The 18,305-nt window shown below is 31.4% G+C and overlaps 2 protein-coding genes across 6 annotated transcripts; both read left to right on the forward strand.

Moving 5' to 3' along the window:
• Positions 1-6,680: 6,680 nt before the first annotated feature.
• IAA32 (indole-3-acetic acid inducible 32) lies at positions 6,681-7,973 on the forward strand. Its single transcript, XM_079032692.1, has 4 exons — positions 6,681-6,853; positions 6,965-7,213; positions 7,324-7,432; positions 7,559-7,973. Exons 1-4 carry the CDS (start codon positions 6,697-6,699, stop codon positions 7,638-7,640), a joined length of 597 nt encoding a protein of 198 aa, XP_078888818.1. The 5' UTR covers positions 6,681-6,696; the 3' UTR covers positions 7,641-7,973.
• A 4,854-nt stretch (positions 7,974-12,827) lies between these two features.
• On the forward strand, positions 12,828-15,933 carry LOC145092698 (Nucleotidylyl transferase superfamily protein). Of its 5 annotated transcripts, none has more exons than XM_079030667.1 (12): positions 12,828-13,067; positions 13,160-13,258; positions 13,415-13,499; positions 13,947-14,016; positions 14,126-14,186; positions 14,453-14,506; positions 14,599-14,761; positions 14,851-14,947; positions 15,044-15,153; positions 15,237-15,343; positions 15,406-15,567; positions 15,673-15,933. In XM_079030667.1, the coding sequence occupies exons 1-12, from the start codon at positions 12,978-12,980 to the stop codon at positions 15,790-15,792; spliced, it is 1,218 nt and encodes a 405-aa protein (XP_078886793.1). In that variant the 5' UTR covers positions 12,828-12,977; the 3' UTR covers positions 15,793-15,933. The 5 variants fall into 5 exon arrangements, with proteins under 5 accessions (XP_078886793.1, XP_078886794.1, XP_078886797.1 ...); XM_079030668.1 differs by having other exon boundaries at positions 12,831-13,067; positions 15,457-15,567; XM_079030671.1 differs by lacking the exon at positions 12,828-13,067 and having other exon boundaries at positions 13,160-13,282; positions 13,412-13,499.
• The last annotated feature ends 2,372 nt before the right edge of the window (positions 15,934-18,305 follow it).

Raw genomic sequence — 18,305 nt, forward strand, 5'->3', positions numbered from 1 at the left:
TTTCAAAACACTTTTTACTCTTTTCAAAAATTTTACTTCATTATCAAAGTTTTCCTCAAATCCTCAGTTTGAGTTCAGATACGCCTGAAGATGCATCCGAATCCCTCAAACCAAGGCTCTGATACCAACTTGTAATAACGTAAATTTCAAAACAAAATTTTCATTTTTCATCAACCAAGTTCACATAAAAAACATTTTCAAATATTTCCAATATTTAGTTTTTGAAACACAACATATCCCAAGATCATAAAATCAAACTCTCTCTCCAGTGTGTATGAGTCACGTCGGTGCCTTCCCACGGCCCTCGCTAGTACATGAAACACATAACACAACAACTGTAAGCATAAATGCTTAGTGAGTTCCCTCAAAATACCGCATACAATACATACGCCACTCGAGGCTATAATACGACCCTCTGGTCGATGTGTCTCAGCGGGACCCTCCAGTCCCGTAGCTCGTTGGACCTGCTGGTCTGGTCATAGCTCGTTGGACCCTCCGGTCCGGTCTATAACATCATACAACATACATATATCACATAGCATATAATCTCATATATAGCACATAAGACCCTCTGGTCAACACATAATACCACTCTAGGTAACGTATAGTGAGAAGACTCACCTCAGGTGTCTCGATAAGTCTCTGACTCGGTAGAAATGTGATCTAGCCTCCGCCTAATCACATAAAGTAAATACTCTTGTAAATATAACTATACTCACCTTTCTTAACACCCTCAGAAGGGTAAAAGACCATTTTACCCCTTTCTTGGCTTAAGGGCCTCACTGTTGACCAAACCCTAAAAGTCAACAAAAGTCAACGGTCAAACATTGACCCGGCTCGTTGAGTGCACTAAGGTGACTCGGCGAGTCTACACGTGTCCAATGAATCCCTTAGTCCCTCTCTTGGCACGTCGAGTCCTTCCCCTTACTCGACGAGTCACACCTGGCATGAATAGCGGGGCCACCCCGACTCAACTCGCCGAGTCTCAAGAAAAAACTCGACGAGTTCCGCCTTGAACTCTAGTCCCCCTAACTCTCCCTGACTCACCGAGTTATTTCCCCAACTCGGCAAGTCTACTCGTTGAGTGATATACGGGAAACCTTCATCCTACTCGCTGAGTCTGATCTTCGGACTCGGCGAGTTCGTGCCATGCACAAACTCCGTAGACCTCCTGAGGTCAGATCTATTCCTTAAATTCATAGATCTGGCCTTCCCAAGCATGATAATCACAGAAAGTTCAGACCTTGACACTCATATAACATCTAAATGGTCTAACTTGGTGATTTAGCCCCAAAAATGACATCCCAAGCTCATGGCTCCCAAAATGACCCATAAAGCTCCAAGGGGAAAGGTCTATGGACCTCTTTGGGTCCAGATCCAAAGAATAGGCTTGAGAAGGGACCAAATGCTCCACTTATCCATCCTCTAAAGGGGGTTAGAAAACCCTAACACTAAGATTCAACACCAAAACTGAAGAGGGTCCGAACAAATACCTCAATATGAGCTCTATGAACTTAGAAGTCACCAAAATCGCATCTCCTTCAGCCTCCTCTTGCCTTGGTCACTTCCTTCTTGCAAATCCACCAACAAAAGGATCAAGAATGGCCTCTCCTCCCTCACAAATGCTCTAGATCTCTTAGGGTTTCTCTCTGGGGTTTGGTAGCCGCAAATGACAGCCTTAAGGGCCTTTAAATAGGTCCCAAACCCAGGAAATTAGGGTTTCATTAAACAGCGTGGACTTTCCTAGTCCACCCATGAACTCGTTTAGTCCGGCTGTGAACCCGGATACGAATCTGCGACCATACTCAGTGAGTTTAAACACCAACTCGCCGAGTCTCGTCACAACTTCCAAAAATAAAAGAATAAAATATTATACCTGGGAATCCGGATGTTACACTTTGGAGTATGTATGGTGCACCTTGGAGAAGAAGGAACTTCTTGGAGAAGTGTTGGTTGTTTTGGAGCTTATAAATTTGGACTTTGTTCACCTTGATCTACCTTCTAGAGGTATAAAGTTTGAATCTTGATGATGCATTTGTTAGATCTAGCTAGTTTTGGATGTTATGAGCTTTTGGTCATTTTAGTGCATAAATTTAGATATTGAAAGTTTATGAACTTGTTATGGATAAAGTTGGAAACTTTATTCATCTAAACATCATTTTTGATTTAGATTTGAAAGCTAGAGACTTGTACTTAATGGATTAAGTTGAAAAAGATGAACTTTTGGGTCCCTTCGAGACTTAAAGACTAGATCTTGTTTGTTGGGACCATTCTAATGGATAAAGTTGGAAACTTTATCCATTATAAAGCTATTATGAACGATAAAAATGTGATCTTGGCCCTTCTATCCCTTCCATGCAAGAGTTGTGATGTCTTAATGGGTTAGGAAGTTAGGGTTTTGGACATTAAGCACTTTTATAGCCATGCAAAGACATAAAGTTGGAAACTTTATGACTTAGGACATCATTTTGAGCTTGGATATGAGTTTTGGATGTAAGAACTTAATGAAATAAGCTCTTAATGGAGTCATGTGATTGGGCTGCGTACACTGGGTGTATTTGGTGGTACGCTGCGTACGCGGTCAACGCCCCGCTTTTGGCCAACATCAGAGTACGTTGGACGTAATCTCTTGGTACGTAAGCGTACTCTGTTGGGAAAAAATGTTGACTTTTTGGACCTTGACCGTTGACTTTGACTTTGACTAGGGTTGACCAAGTTTGACCATAGGGAATTTTGGGTAATTTGATTTATAGTTTGAGATTTGGGTTCCTTTGTATAGGTGACCGGTAGAGATAGCTTTTAGAGCAGTGATTGTTGCAACTATTATTTCAAACTGTGAGGTGAGTCTCCTCCCTGTATCCATGGGTCAAAGGCGCCAATGTCGGCCCATTATTCAGTTATGTAGAATGCTAGTTGTTGTGTGATATATATATATATATATATATATATATATATATATATATTTGTGTTTGTATGACCGAGTTGAAATATACCCTAGGACGGGGCCTATTATGGCATGTTCGGGTAGAAATATACGCCAGGGTGGGGCCCATTATGGCATGTTTAAGTTGAAATATACCCCATGGAAAGGCCTGCTATCGTACGATCGGGTTGAAAATACTGCAGGGCGAGGCCCAGGCCACCTATACTTGCTTATTGGGTTGGAATATACCCCAAGGTTAGGCCCAGTTGTATGTTTTGGTATGTTATATTTTGGGGAACTCACTAAGCTTTATTCTTACGGTTTCATATTTATGGTTTCAAATACTTACGGTTCGAAAGGGAAGGACCCGACGTGATTGCACAGCATCCCCCTCGAGTTTTTCTGCATTGACGATTAATGATATTACTCTGATGTTTAAATGATATATTCACTTTGATCAGTTTTTGAACAACTCGTTTGTATGATTTATTGTTTTAAAAATGAAAAAAATTACCTTGGATTTTCGGGACGTTACACATAGGGTTTTCAAGCCACAATAATATAATTAATATGTTTAATCATCAAACAATTAACCCAATTTCTCATCCCCGTTATCTTCTTTTATTCTTAAGGATATGTCCTAAGGATCATCTATCATGACAGTAACAGTTCAAGGATTCCACCATGATACTGTTAGTAGGTTTTTCTTCTATATTTATTCCTAAAGATTTGTCCTAAGGAATAGGCAAGAAGTTCATCGCTACCAGGGTTTTAATAGGCACTAAGTCCATAGCTGCCAGTATTTATCTATTAGGCACTAAGTTCATAGTTGCCAGTGTTCATCTATAGTCACTAAGTCCATAACTATCAGTGTTGATCTAATAAGCACCAAGTCCATACGTGTCATGGTTTATCTTCTTTATTGAAAACATTATTTTAGGGTCTCCGCCCATAATACATGTCAATGGGTTTTTAAAGTACTTCTGATGAACACTTAATTAGTTCAAAAACACCTACAGGTTGCGAGCCTGCCAGCGCTCCACTAGACTGTCTAGAATATTTCGTGGTTGTCATCTATACTCTACTAGATGACGTCATGTTTAAATCCAAGGCATCTCATCATTTATTTCATCTTTTATCTCTCATCATCTATATCATCTTTCATCTACCCATCTTTACGCAATATATTTATAGGTATTAAAATAGATATATAGTTTAAATCAAATAAAACATGTATAAATCGTTCATCTAGCATAGATATCAGGAACACGGATAATAACACATATAACATGTACTTATATTAAATATTTCATACCTATGTGTAAGATGAAAGTAATTATGCACTCACTTGTTAAAGTGACGGCTTGAAATTCAGACTGCGCTTCGCTTCTAGCAATTGTCTTTTCCTTTGACGGAACCTACTATCATTATCACTAAGTTTTAGTCTAACATTTACTACGACAAATTATTCTACTTGTAGGTGGTTTGGCGAGAAAACGGACTTTGCGCGGGCAGAAGTTCGTCGCTGAATCTTTCTAAAACGATTCTTGTAGCGCTTCAGAACTCACCTTACTATACTAAAACTACATAAAGAGAATTCGAATCATGAGAGACTGAAAAGTTCGGGGGATAAGAAGAGAAAGACTTTTGAATCAAGATAATGATGCAAGAAATATGAGAGCCTAGATCCTTATATTTATAGTAATTGAATTTTCAAAAACTACCCTTTATAGTTACTTAAACGATCTTGTAGTTATTTAAACGACCAAACACCCCTTTATAATACTATTTTAAATATATTTAATGATATTTGTACTAAACTAATGTTGAAAATATTCAATATTAGTCTTATAATGATCGCATCGTCAAGACCTTGCTAATGGTATATAAATATGTATATATATGTATACATATATATGATTTATACTTCATTTGAATATGTAAATATGCTATTATAAATTATAACTTTTTTCATACCAACTCTGTTTTTGACGTTCTTTTATCCACGCGTAGCTATCGACGAGATCTACAACTTTCGTTTATACCCTGTTAGCTACTTTTGATTTTATTTTATGTCCATATTTTTATAAAATTAAATTATTTTGCTAAGATCATAACTCTATCGTACGGACTCCGTTTTTGGCATTATTTTTTCTCAAATTTTTTATTTTAAAGAGTGTTATGATTTTCTTTTTTGCGTCTTTAGCTAAACGTCAACTTCATAACTTTTTACGTCACACATTAAATATTCACGACTGACTTTTATATCTTATAAAAATCATATATATTTAATACAGATTCAGATTTCTACAAAATTTATATTTTCGGGATCAGGACAACGTGTACTTTCTAAATACATAATAATATATATATACGTTTTGGCGCACTTATTTTACGATTTACAAGCGATTCAACTATTTTTTTTTCTATTTTACTATATTATAATAATAATGAAACACATAGTATTCACATAATTTTTATTTATTACGTCAAATAGGTTATAATTGTTAACCTTAACTATTATTTTCATTGTTTTTAATATTCAAAAAATTATAAAAAAAGTAAAAGAATATTTTTTTACTATTATTATTCTAATAAAACATTATTTTTAAAAGTATAATATATATATATATATATATATATATATATATATATATATATATATGTTAAAATAAATCAAATTATGAAATCGTCATAATATTTTTATAGAATATTACAAATAGCTATTTTCTTCAAATAATATTATATTAGAACGGTGATTTGTTATTATTTTTTCATATTTGTTATATATTTTTATATTAAAATTGACAAAATTTAATGCTAAATAATATTCCCTCCGTCCTAAAATTATAGTCCATCTTTCCTTTTTGGTTTGTCCCAAAATAATAGTTCACTTCTAAAAAATACATAACATTTTTACCAAAATACCCCCTCATTATTACTTAACCAATAAACATTTAATGGAACATTAAATGCAAAGTAAGGACAAAACTGTCATTTTATTATATAAAGTTAGTGGTAATTAATGTTTTTTCTTAATCTTTGTGTTTTTTGTCTGTGGACAATAATACTGGGACGGAGGGAGTATATATATATATATATATATATATATATATATATATATATATATATATATATATATATATATATATATATATGGTTAAGTTCAAATGAGAATACTATTTAATGTGAGAACGCGAGAACACTATTTTACGTTACTATTCTACTATGAATTTAATATGTATAGTATTGTAGTAATTATAATATGAATATATTCAATTTTATATTGCTATATATATATATATATATATATATATATATATATATATATATGTAGTAATTTAGTAAATTCTAATGTGAATGTTAAATATGTGATTGTTCATATATTCGGTGATGAATAATGTCATAAAGTTGTACATACAAAATTTTAATGTGAATATTAATGTGTGATTGTTTGTATATTTGTTGATGAATAATATCATATCGTTGTATATACAAAATTCATAGTAGAATAGTAACAAAAAGTAGTGTTCTCACGTTCTCACATTAAATAGTATTTTCATTTGAACTTAACCCTATATATATATATATATATATATATATATATATATATATATATATATATATATATTCATTTTTTTGATATATTTTATCCTTTTGACACTCGAAGCCAAAAATAGATTCCTCGTCTCAAATAAATCTTTTATCTATATATACACCAAGTTCTCTTTACTTTTGAAGTAAGGTAAAGACGATTTATTTGCAATCGTTCAATGGCTTCAGACTCTTCCTCAACCTACATTCTCAACCATGCAGATCTTCCTTCTCTCTACTATCAAACCAACAATGAAAATGTTGGTATTATTGACTTGGGGCTTAGTCTTAGAGTTTTGCAGCCAGAAACTTATAATCATTCCGGAAATCCCAATGGTAATTAATATTATTCCTTCTCTTGATCATGGGTTTCTTTCTTGATAGATTTGGATATTATGGTCTTTTCACTTTGTTTATCATATGATGAAAGTTGAACTTTTCTCGCAGTCACAGATGACTATCACAATCTGATAGAATGGAATCAATTGCACCCTTTTGAAAGTTCACATGTTGGTGTCAGTTATCCTAGGAATACAGATGACAACGTCGTCATTGACCAAAACACACTCCAAAGGCAACTGCAACGAAGCGATTTTGTGAAGGTTAACATGGATGGGGTGCTAGTTGGTCGAAAAATAAGTGTTAATGATCATTCAAGTTACTCGGGTCTTGCAACTCTACTAGAAGACATGTTTGGTTAGTATGCTTACAACAAAATTCTTGAAATTTGAGGTGAAACTTATTTGTTTTTTAGCATCCACCTTTTACATGAATACTATGAATTAAAAGCATTATGGGTTTTGTAGGAAATCAATGTTTGAGTGGTTTACGACTATTCGAAAGTGGTTCAGAATTTTCGTTGTGGTATAAAGATAGAGATGAACAATGGAGGGTTGTCGGTGATGTCCCATGGAAGTAAGTTTTTCTTTTGTCGAAAAGACATGAATCGATATTCTTTCAGCACTAGCCTGGTATCAACTTAAAGTTTAAAACTTGGTTAATAATCATCTTAATTGAAAGGATTTTATATAAATTATGCAGGGAGTTTGTTGATACTGTGAAGCGGATTAGGATCATGCTTAAGGATGAGACCCTCTTTCAGTTTACATCCACATTGGTCTAGTTAACCCATCCCATGTCTCGACCCAACATGCATGCCAATAAAATACATTCGATAAAGATAGGAAGTTATTGACACATTCATGCTTTGGTGTTGTTGGATGAAGATATCATACAATTAAGAAAGCATTTTTCTTTCGATTTTCTTTTATGGAATGCCTGTAAGGTGTTAACTAAACTAATTAAAGTTGTGTTCTCATTTATGCGTGTACATTGTTAATAAGATTGGATAGGAAAAAGGATACAATCATACAAGAATTATGCAAGGCAAACTACCGATCTGTTTCTATATTGTTCTTGGACTTAGAAATACCAATTCTTCTATAAATAGTAGCATTTAATGATAAGGAAAAAAGGAGAGGAGGATAAAAAAATCGTATAATAGTTAACTACTTTTCGAATAGGTAGTTAGTTATTAATATTTTTTTTTTTTTGAAAGAGAGGTGGTTAGTTACTTTGTTATGAAATATTATGTTTATATGTTGAAGTATATAAAATTTTCCTAACGTACGTGTACGAACTAGTGCCATATATGATTCTTCATTGTCTTAAGCAAATGCAAACATACATTTGACACAACAGCTATAAGAAACGTTTTCACAAAACACCAAAAGCTCAAATACCTTCAAATCTACTTGACTGTTTTTAATAATACACTTAATAGGTAAATTAACTTTTTTTTTAATCAAACCATAACATCCTTTTAAAGATTTAAAAATCTATAGACATGATAGATAGTGAAAACAAAATAACCTAACCCTATATATATATATATATATATATATATATATATATATATATATATATATATATATATATATATATAAACACTTGTAATATGTATGAATATTTTTTCAATATTTTTTTACATTTAATTTTTTTTTTCTATTTATCTATGATGTTTTATAAGGGATTCAATTAGGTATTTTTAAACAAAATTTTTATTTTAATGAATATTATCACTTGACATTAATATTTAACTAGCTAATAAATTACGTTATAGTTATAAAAACTAAAATTATTGAAAATATTATATAATAGTTATAAACGTTTTATTTTATAAATAAAATGTTTTTAATATTTAATAGAAATAATTAGATAACACATAAATAACAAACATCAAAAACTAAAATATGATTATAAAGATAAATTAAAATATAATTAAAACATGTGGTAATATATAGAATATATTAAAGCAGAGAGAAGCTCATTAACTAAGAACTAAATTGAGGAGGAAGCTAGATAACTATTTATTTACATACAATTTTGACATCAAATTTTATATGTTTATCTGTGATGTTTTTATAAGGGATCTAATTAATTGTTTTTAAACAAAAATTTAATTTTAATGAATATTATCACTAGACTTTAATATTTAACTAACTAAGATTATTATAATACATTATTTCAAAATAAAATTATGTTATAGTTATAGAAAAAAATTATTGAAAAAGTTATATAGTCGTTATAAATGTTATATTTATAAATAAAATCTTATTGATATTTAATAGGAATAATTAATTAGCACATAAATAACAAACATCTAAAAGTAAAATATAACTATAAAAGTAAATTTAAATATAATTAAAAGATGAGGGTAATATATAGAATATATTAAAGTAGAGACAAGATCTTTAACAAAGAACTAAATTGAGGAGGAAACTACATAACTTTTTATCCACATACAATTTTAATTTTGACATCAAAGTTTACATGTTTTACATGTGTATTATGTATGACTTTTCTAAAATGCTACAAAAAAAATGATTATTATTATTATTATTATTATTATTATTATTATTATTATTATTATTATTATGTGTTTTCATATGCATTTTTTTAAAAGTTGCATATGCATAAAAAATATATAAATATATATAAAAATAATTTTTTAATAAAATTCTTTATTTAAATTTTAAAAATTGAAATATATCAAATATTTTCACTGAAATAGAAAAAAAAAAGTTTTTATTTTTAAAAATCAGCTTCTTTTATTTCGATTTTAATGTTTAATTTTTTTTCAAAAAATGCATTTTTTTTGTTCTTATTCATATTTTTTATGCATTTGCACATTTGAAAAAAAATGTGTATATGCACATATAGAAAAAAATTCCAATCTTTTTTTTACATTTCTCTTATATTTAATATTGATATGAAATTTAATGTCAAAATTCATTATAGATAAAAAGTTTTCTGAATTTCCTCCCATAAATATAGTTTTTTTATAAATGTTTCTTTTATTAAAATATAATGACAACTTAACCAATAAAAAGGTATACACTTTAATAAGTAATAACATTAAATAATAAAAACACAAATAAAATATAATGAGTGATTCGTGCACAACAATTTTCTTCACACATAAAAAATATGTTTTATAAAGTTGTATAATATAATATTTTTAAACATAAATTATTTATAGAAAAAAACTATTATATACTAATCACCTGTATACCTTAATAAATGATAAAAAAAAAACAAATAAAAGTTAGCTATAAGATATTTAAAAAAACATTAGTCCATCAACGGTAAAAATATACGGGGACAGAAAATCATGCGATCAACATATACATTTTGTTACTTCAATTGGGTAATTTCGTCTATTAAAAGTCCTCAAAAAAAAACATTAGTCCATCAACGGTAAAAACATACGGGGACAGAAAATCATACGATCAACATATACATTTTGTTACTTCAATTGGATAATTTCGTCTATTAAAAGTCCACATCAAAATGTCATGTTCCCTATGGAAGCAACATATCATATGGTGTTGTTGTGATTTTTTACATCAAAACTTATTTGGTTATAAATTGGATTTTTTATAAAAAAAACATACAAAAAGTAAATCATAATTAATATACTTTTAAATTAAGGCTGAACTATATAAAATTTGGCATACATTTCTAGAATTTGTGTTTTCTACCACTAGTTTATGATTTACTTGGTTATAACCGTGGAAATTACGGTAAGTATTATTATAAATATTATATAGACAATAAAATAAAATATAATATAAACAAAACAAATATGGTATAAGTTTGATTTATATAATTGACATGTAGAATAATGTAATCTCGATTCTATGAGATTCAACTAAAATCATAAATGCTTTAAAAGGTTTTTTTTTTTTTTAAATAAGATATGATTTGTGTTTGAAATATTAAACGAATCTTAATATTGTTACAAAAAATGGATTTAAAAATTTTTAGAATTAATATTTTGGGATTTAGTAATTAAGTATTTTGACATTTATTAGAAAATTTTAGAAACATGCCACGTGGCAAATAAACATCGTAGAATACAGACAAGTGGTAATATTAGGTTTTGTACATTAAAAAAGATAAATTAAGGGTTAGTAATGAAAATTGTTATCAGGCGAAAGCAAATATTTTATACTCGACAAGCTCTTAAGGGCAGGCATAGTAGTGGTAAATGGAATTGCAGTACCGTCGGGAGCATTACCTCGAGAATGAACGGATTGAGGTTTTGGCCTCACATATAGGTTGAGTAAACGGTTTCCCTTCGCCACAATTTTCAAATTGTAAAATTTCTTACTGATTAGTCTCCGATCCAAAATTTTGATTAAAGGTGCAATAAAATCATAATTTCCATTGCCCATATGATCTAAATTTCGTGACCGTTGTAAAACATGTATTTTGAAGGTGTGAAATCCAATGTTGCAAAAAATCACCAAACTTGAAGTTTGTGACAAGACATAATTCTCTCCTCCCAAAGGTCCATTCGAACTCTTTGATTTCAAAAATCATTTCCTCCACATCGCTTTGAGAATCTATGACAACTCTCTTCGCAAGATTTGTATTGTAAAAGCAAAGTGTCTCCATCTACCTGAACAAGAAAATCTAACCAACTACCAAAACATGTCTGTCAGAGGATAGCCACGTATGGTATCCGGTTCTTGAATTTACCAAGAATATCAACAATAATGATAGGTTTGCAAAACATTGTAGGGGAATCATCAAAACCGTGGTCACGATGAAAAACGCAAAATGAAATTGATTTCAATATGACATTGGAAATCAGTCATGGCGTTCTAGACTAGACTCTTCTATACATTTTGAACTTGTTCTTTGTATTCCCAACTAGTTTTACGTATTTCGGGACACGAAATTCATTACATACTGACTAGTAGTATGCTATTGTTAACCTAACTACTTATCTAATGTTTAAGGTCGTTACTAAGACAAAATAACTATCTACCTAAGGCACTATATATGAACTAATACTATTTTTTAGAGCTGTTTTTTGCATTTCAGACAAGTTCATTAGATTCCAGACTAAAATGTTTCACTTAAAAATATAAACTTAACAGGTACAAGTAAATGAATGAGAAACTAACCTGTAAAAGCTTCAACTCATCGGAATCGGATGTCATCTCTGTTTGCCTACTTGCTCCGAAACATGATGATATTTCAGCATATATTCCGAAATCCCATATGTAACAGACATTCAATCAGGAACCGAATACACAATATGCGTGGTAGGATAACTCCACTCCATAATGAATCATTGTGGAGAAGTTAGTTAATTTGCAAAAAAAAAAAGTGCTACAAATATTTGGTTAGTTTACTCAATTTAATTATTTTTTTTTCTAGGATTTTTTATATAATTATCTAAGGGGTGTTCGAGATTTGCTTATATGGTTAAAAACAACTTTAAGTTAAAAAAAGTGTTTTGATTATCTTATTTAATTTTCAAAAACTGTAAGTTAATAAGTCAATATTTGGATTATCTTAATAGGTTTGTAAGAAAAAGATGGTTTTCCTGTTATATATAAGCTATAAATTATTTCTTATCATTCACAATTTTTGACTTTTATAAAATTATTTATTTAAAGGTTACAAAGAAAAACAGCTTTAAAAAATGTTGCCAACTAATTGTGTAGATTTATTAGCGTTTTTAAAAAACTAATAAATCAATAACGACTTTCATAACTCTAAGAGCATTGAGTGTGAGCAACAAGGTGCAACACCACCTCACATGTCACATAAGCAAGTGGTGTTATAACACCAAGTAGAGAAATAGACAACAAGAAGCAACACCAAAGAAAAAAAAAAGGAAAAAACAAAAAAAAACAAAAAATTGGTGTTCCTCCCGTTTCAATTCGTCACAACGCCAACGAGATTTGTCATGATAAAAGCAACAAGTTGGAGGCGGTGTTCCGTGTCGTAACGCCGTTGAGGGGACCCTGCTTCTCGTTGACCCATTCCGCATAGTCTAACGCCCCTAATTCAAGTTCCAATCGTGGTTAGTTAGCGTGAATAAGCGACAATCACAACAGATAGATCCAAAGAGAGACCATCGAAGCAAGAGAAACGGACGATGACGGACAGTTTGATCCGAGCACTAGTTGAAGCGATTCACTCCACTCCTACTCAGGCCGTTCTCTACTTCTCCGGCGGTGCTTCACAGGTCAGACGCTATTCTATTTTCTATTTATCCATCAACAAATTCAAACACACATACAATTGGATTTTGATATGCGTTTTACTCTTTAAATTCAGGTCTTAGGGTGGTTGGCGGCAGTTCCTGGAGCGTCAAACACAGTTCTTGAAGTTATTGTTCCTTATTCTCGTATGTCAATGATCCAATTGCTTGGGAAGGTGTGTGGCCTTTTCAATTGAAGGGTAAAATTTGAGATGTAGTCGAAAAGTATAAAATTAAGACTGATATGATTCTATAACTTCTTTTTTGGAACGCAGGGAGTTATCTATATCCATGTTTTACAAATTTATGTTTGACTTGTGATATGTTAGTAGGTACCTGTTCAATTCACTAGCAAGGAGACTGCTGAAGACATGGCATTAGTGGCTTATAATCGTGCTCTAAAGCTCTCCAAACCAGGTAATCATCGTATTATTCTTTAGGTCATGAAAATTGAAAAGCAGAAAATTATCTTTGCATCCTCAGGTACCTTTTGAGTGTAGTGAGATGCTAATTTTGCATCCTCAGTTGTTCTATTGTTAATCTTATCACTTATGCAGTATGGACTTATAGTTAGTAGGAATAAAATGCACTACTTTTGTCATTTTGAAGTAAGATATTAAGGAAGCATCTTGAAGCCGAAATTTAGGATTAGTATGAAAGTATAGCTTCTTCCTTATTTCCTCATGGAATATAAGCATACAAAAAAGATGCACACAATCACTATAAGGACAATCACTTAGACTTTGTCTGTATCTTCATTCATATGCTAGTTTTGTTTGCTTTCCTACTTTAATGCCTTCGATTAACCTTATTTTCAGATATAATGCAGCCTCTTAACATATGCAGTTTCTTTTTCTTGTATAGGTTCTCCTGTAGTAGGTGTGGGATTTACTGGTTCTTTGGCTACCTCACGTCCAAAACTTGGGGATCACAGGTACCTCTTTATAGCTTATTCAGTTAAGGCTTTTAAGTGCGTGTGTGTGTGTAGATAGATTGATGCTCTATTTTGCGTTTTTCATTCAGTTTTTTTGATTCATTTACAGGTTTTACTTGTCAACACGAACTTCTAACAGGCTTTGGGCTTCTTCAGTAACCTTGTCAAAGGTAAGGTTAATCTTCTCCTTTGCTTTTCAGTGTGTGAGTGTGTAATCATAATTCTCATACGAATATACAATAAAGTCACTAAAGAAGACTTAAATCAATACTAGTGTATATATATCCTGATATGCAAACGAGAAGCAATTATAAACTCTTAATCTTATAAATCTCTCAAGAACTTAACATCATGTACTTAAAAGCTTAATGATAGTATGAAATTAAGAGTTACCAAATTTTACAAAAGTCTTTGTAACTTCAATTACTCATTGCAGGGTTTGAGAAACCGAGAGCAAGAAGAAAGAGTATCAAGCCAAATTTTACTCAAGGTAACTGATATAAAATCGAGTTCTTTATAAAATTTTATGTTTATAAATTACATTTAAATGACTGAATAATGATCTTTTTCTTAATGTAACAGGCAATTGCAGAAGCTTGCAAGGTTCCAAATTCAATAACATTTGATTCAGATTTGACTGAAGGTGAAGTTCCTGATGAAAGTGAGTTGCATTTTGATGAAGACCAGGAACTTGAACAATTAATACAAGGCAAAATATGCTTCAAAATCTTCCCATTTTCAAGTGGTAAGGTTAAATAAGTAATTTCCCAAATATATTTCTAACAAAAAACTTTGTCTTCTGTTAATCTTTATTATGAAGTCAGTGATTTACAGGCACACAAACTTCAAATGGAGATAGGAAAGTAATTCTTTCTGGATCTTTTAATCCTCTACATGATGGACACCTTAAGCTCCTTGAAGTTGCAATGAGGTTATTTATAGCAAATAAATATTGTTTTCATAAAAAAATTTGGAGATTCTTTTTGTAATTAAATTTTAAAGATTCATAGTACATGACTACATGCAGCCTTTGTAGTGGGGGGTATCCATGCTTTGAATTGTCAGCCATAAATGCAGACAAACCTCCATTGACAGTTTCACAGATTAAAGATCGTGTTAAACAATTTGAAAAAGCTGGTGAGTTTGTTTTTTGGATTTATATTTGAAAATAAAATTATTGATATAAAAGCTAACATAAATGAGTGTTTGAAAATGCACAGGAAAAACAGTGATTATTTCTAATCAGCCATATTTCTACAAGAAAGCACAGCTGTTTCCTGGTAGTGCTTTTGTAATTGGTGCTGATACTGCAGCAAGGCTTATAAATGTATGAATTTTTATTTATTTATTTATTTTTTTAAATTAGTCCATATTTTAATATCGATATAGTTTCTCTCTCTCTCTCTCTCTCTCTCTCTCTCTCTCTCTCTCTCTCTCCAGCCAAAGTACTATTGTGGCAGCTATGAGAATATGATAGAGACACTTGTCGGATGCAAAAGAACAGGATGCACTTTCCTTGTAGGTGGTCGAAATATGGATGGTGTTTTTAAGGTTTGATTGTATTTCATGGAACTTTAAGGAACATGTCAAATCCTTTTTTTTATATACAAAATCTATGAAGTTATGTAAGGCGATTAAATTATAATATTATTGCAGGTTTTAGAAGATTTTAAGATTCCAGATGAGTTAAAAGACATGTTTATTTCGATACCAATTGATAAGTTTCGAATGGACATTTCATCAACCGAAATAAGGAAAGGCCTAGAGTGCAAGTAAAAATAATATATTTGTTTGATTAATATTGGGTTATTAAATATGGTTATTATTTTGAACTTGTTATTTGTAAACTAAATCAATTTGGTGGATTTTTGTTGACTTTAGATGTATCAAATGTGAGTTGGTAAGTTTTGGGCCTAAGTTTTAATGTATGCTTAATTCCTTTACTGTGCACTTATATATATATATATATATATATATATATATATATATATATATATATATATATATATATATAAAGTTGTAGAACTCGTTACTCGGTATCTGTTCTGCCGACTACCTGCCGACTACCGAGTAGCGAGTACTCGGGGAGTATTCGGATTCGGTAATTCATATAGAAATATTTTAAAAGAAAAAATATATATCAAAATCATAAGATAAAATCATAAGTTGATTGAAATATATAACAAAATTAGATACATGTGAATACATAAAAACTGAAAAGCACATAATGTCTCACTTCATGAATAATTATTGAAAGTTTAACATATATATGTAGTAATAATTACATGTGTGTGTGTTAAATAATAAATCATTTAGTATATTATATATATTAATCACTGAGTTCACCAACTTTTATAACACTGTTCAGTTCAGTAAGAGGCTGATCGGGGAGTACTCGGGATTCTGTAACTCGCCTCGGTAAGGGGCTGAGTAGCGAGTACTCGGCCAACTCGACGAGTTTTACAACACTGTATATATATATATATATATATATATATATATATATATATATATATATATATATATATATATATTAAGACAGTGTTTGACTGAGCTTATTTAAGCCCCTTTTTTAAGATGGTGTTCCACACTGGTATAAGTTAAAATGAGTGTTCGGATAGAAATAACTTATCAAGATGTCATATCGGAAATAAGTCAAAATCTATAAGTAACTTCCCCCTAACTTATTAGGCTGCACGGTGTGGCTGCAGTTTGGGACCGCAGTTTGTGCCACCTGGACCGCGCACACCGCCTCCAGACCGCGGTCTTGCACGATTTTGGCCGCAGTGCAGTTTTTTAGTGCCGCGTTTTGTGATTGGTGGATGGAAGGATTGACCGGTTGTAGGGTAATTAATTAATTAATTATTATTATTATTATTATTTTGCTTTTTCTTTCTTTTATATATATATATATATATATATATATATATATATATATATATATATATATATATATATATATATATATATCAACTTCATTTGTTTTTCACAACACAATCTCTTCTCTCTCAAAAAAAAAAAAATTTAAAATCACCACTGTCTTAAAAATGTCATATTCTTCATCTTCTGAAGAATTTCAAACTATTTTTTATACCGTTATTGCATGTGTTCAAATGGCGGAACAAACATACAACGTTGTATGTAACAATGCAGCTGCAAGTTCTCAACGGAGAACACGAAGATATATTTGCAGAAATCATGACGAAGCCAACCAACTTTTGGTGCAAGACTATTTTGCAGAGAATGCCACTTATCAAGGGTAGTATTTTCGTAGGCGCTTCAGAATGCTCAAATGTTTATTCGAACGTATAGTTGAAGATGTAACGAAGGAGTGTAGTTTTTTCCAACAACGCTACGATGCTAGAGGTACACCCGGTTTCACTCCCTTACAAAAATGCACGGCCGTATTTCGTCAGTTAGCATATGACAATCTGCCTGATGTGTTAGACGAAAGTTTTAGGATGTCTGCTAGGATCGCACGAGATAGTCTCCATTTTTTCTGCAAAACTGTGATTCAGTTTTATAGTCCAAAATATTTACGTAAGCCTACACGTAATGACATCTTGCAATTGCAAGCTCATCATGCTAGTGTGCATGTGTTTCTTGGAATGCTAGGAAGCTTAGATTGTCTCCATTGGGCATGGGAAAATTGCCCTACAACATATCATGGGCAATTTAACCGAGGTTTGAAGCAGTTGCATCACAAGATATGTGGATTTGGCATGTTATTTTTGGTTCTCCTGGTTTGATTAACGACATCAACATTCTTAATCGTTCACAAATATTTAACAACATATACGATGGATCCGCACCAAATTCTTCTTTTCAAGTGCGTGGAACGCCATATAAGTATGGTTATTATCTGGTTGATGGAATCTATCCTGAGTATGATGTGTTTGTTAAATCGTTTACAACTCCACATGGTTCTAGACGAAAGAAATTCAAGAGAACTCAAGAAAGAGCTAGGAAGGATGTTGAGCGTGCTTTTGGAGCTCTGAAGAAACGGTGGTTCATATTGAACAAACCAACAGCTTATTTAGGCGAGGAAAAACTTCAAGAAATCATGTATACATGTCTTATTTGCATAACATGATTATTAAAGATAAATGAAGAGCGATATGTGCGTTTGACGAGGAAGAAACCATACCAGAGACACAGCCAATAAAAATTGGTAGCAAAGAGTATATAAATAGGAGAGCAGAGATACGTTGCACTGAAACATTTCACAATCTTCACAATGACTTGGTGAAACACATTTACGGGGTTCAAAACATTAACCTTAATTTGGA

Source organism: Lactuca serriola, chromosome 3 (assembly GCF_051521515.1).
Source record: "Lactuca serriola cultivar US96UC23 chromosome 3, Lser_US96UC23_V15, whole genome shotgun sequence".
NCBI lineage: Eukaryota > Viridiplantae > Streptophyta > Magnoliopsida > Asterales > Asteraceae > Lactuca > Lactuca serriola.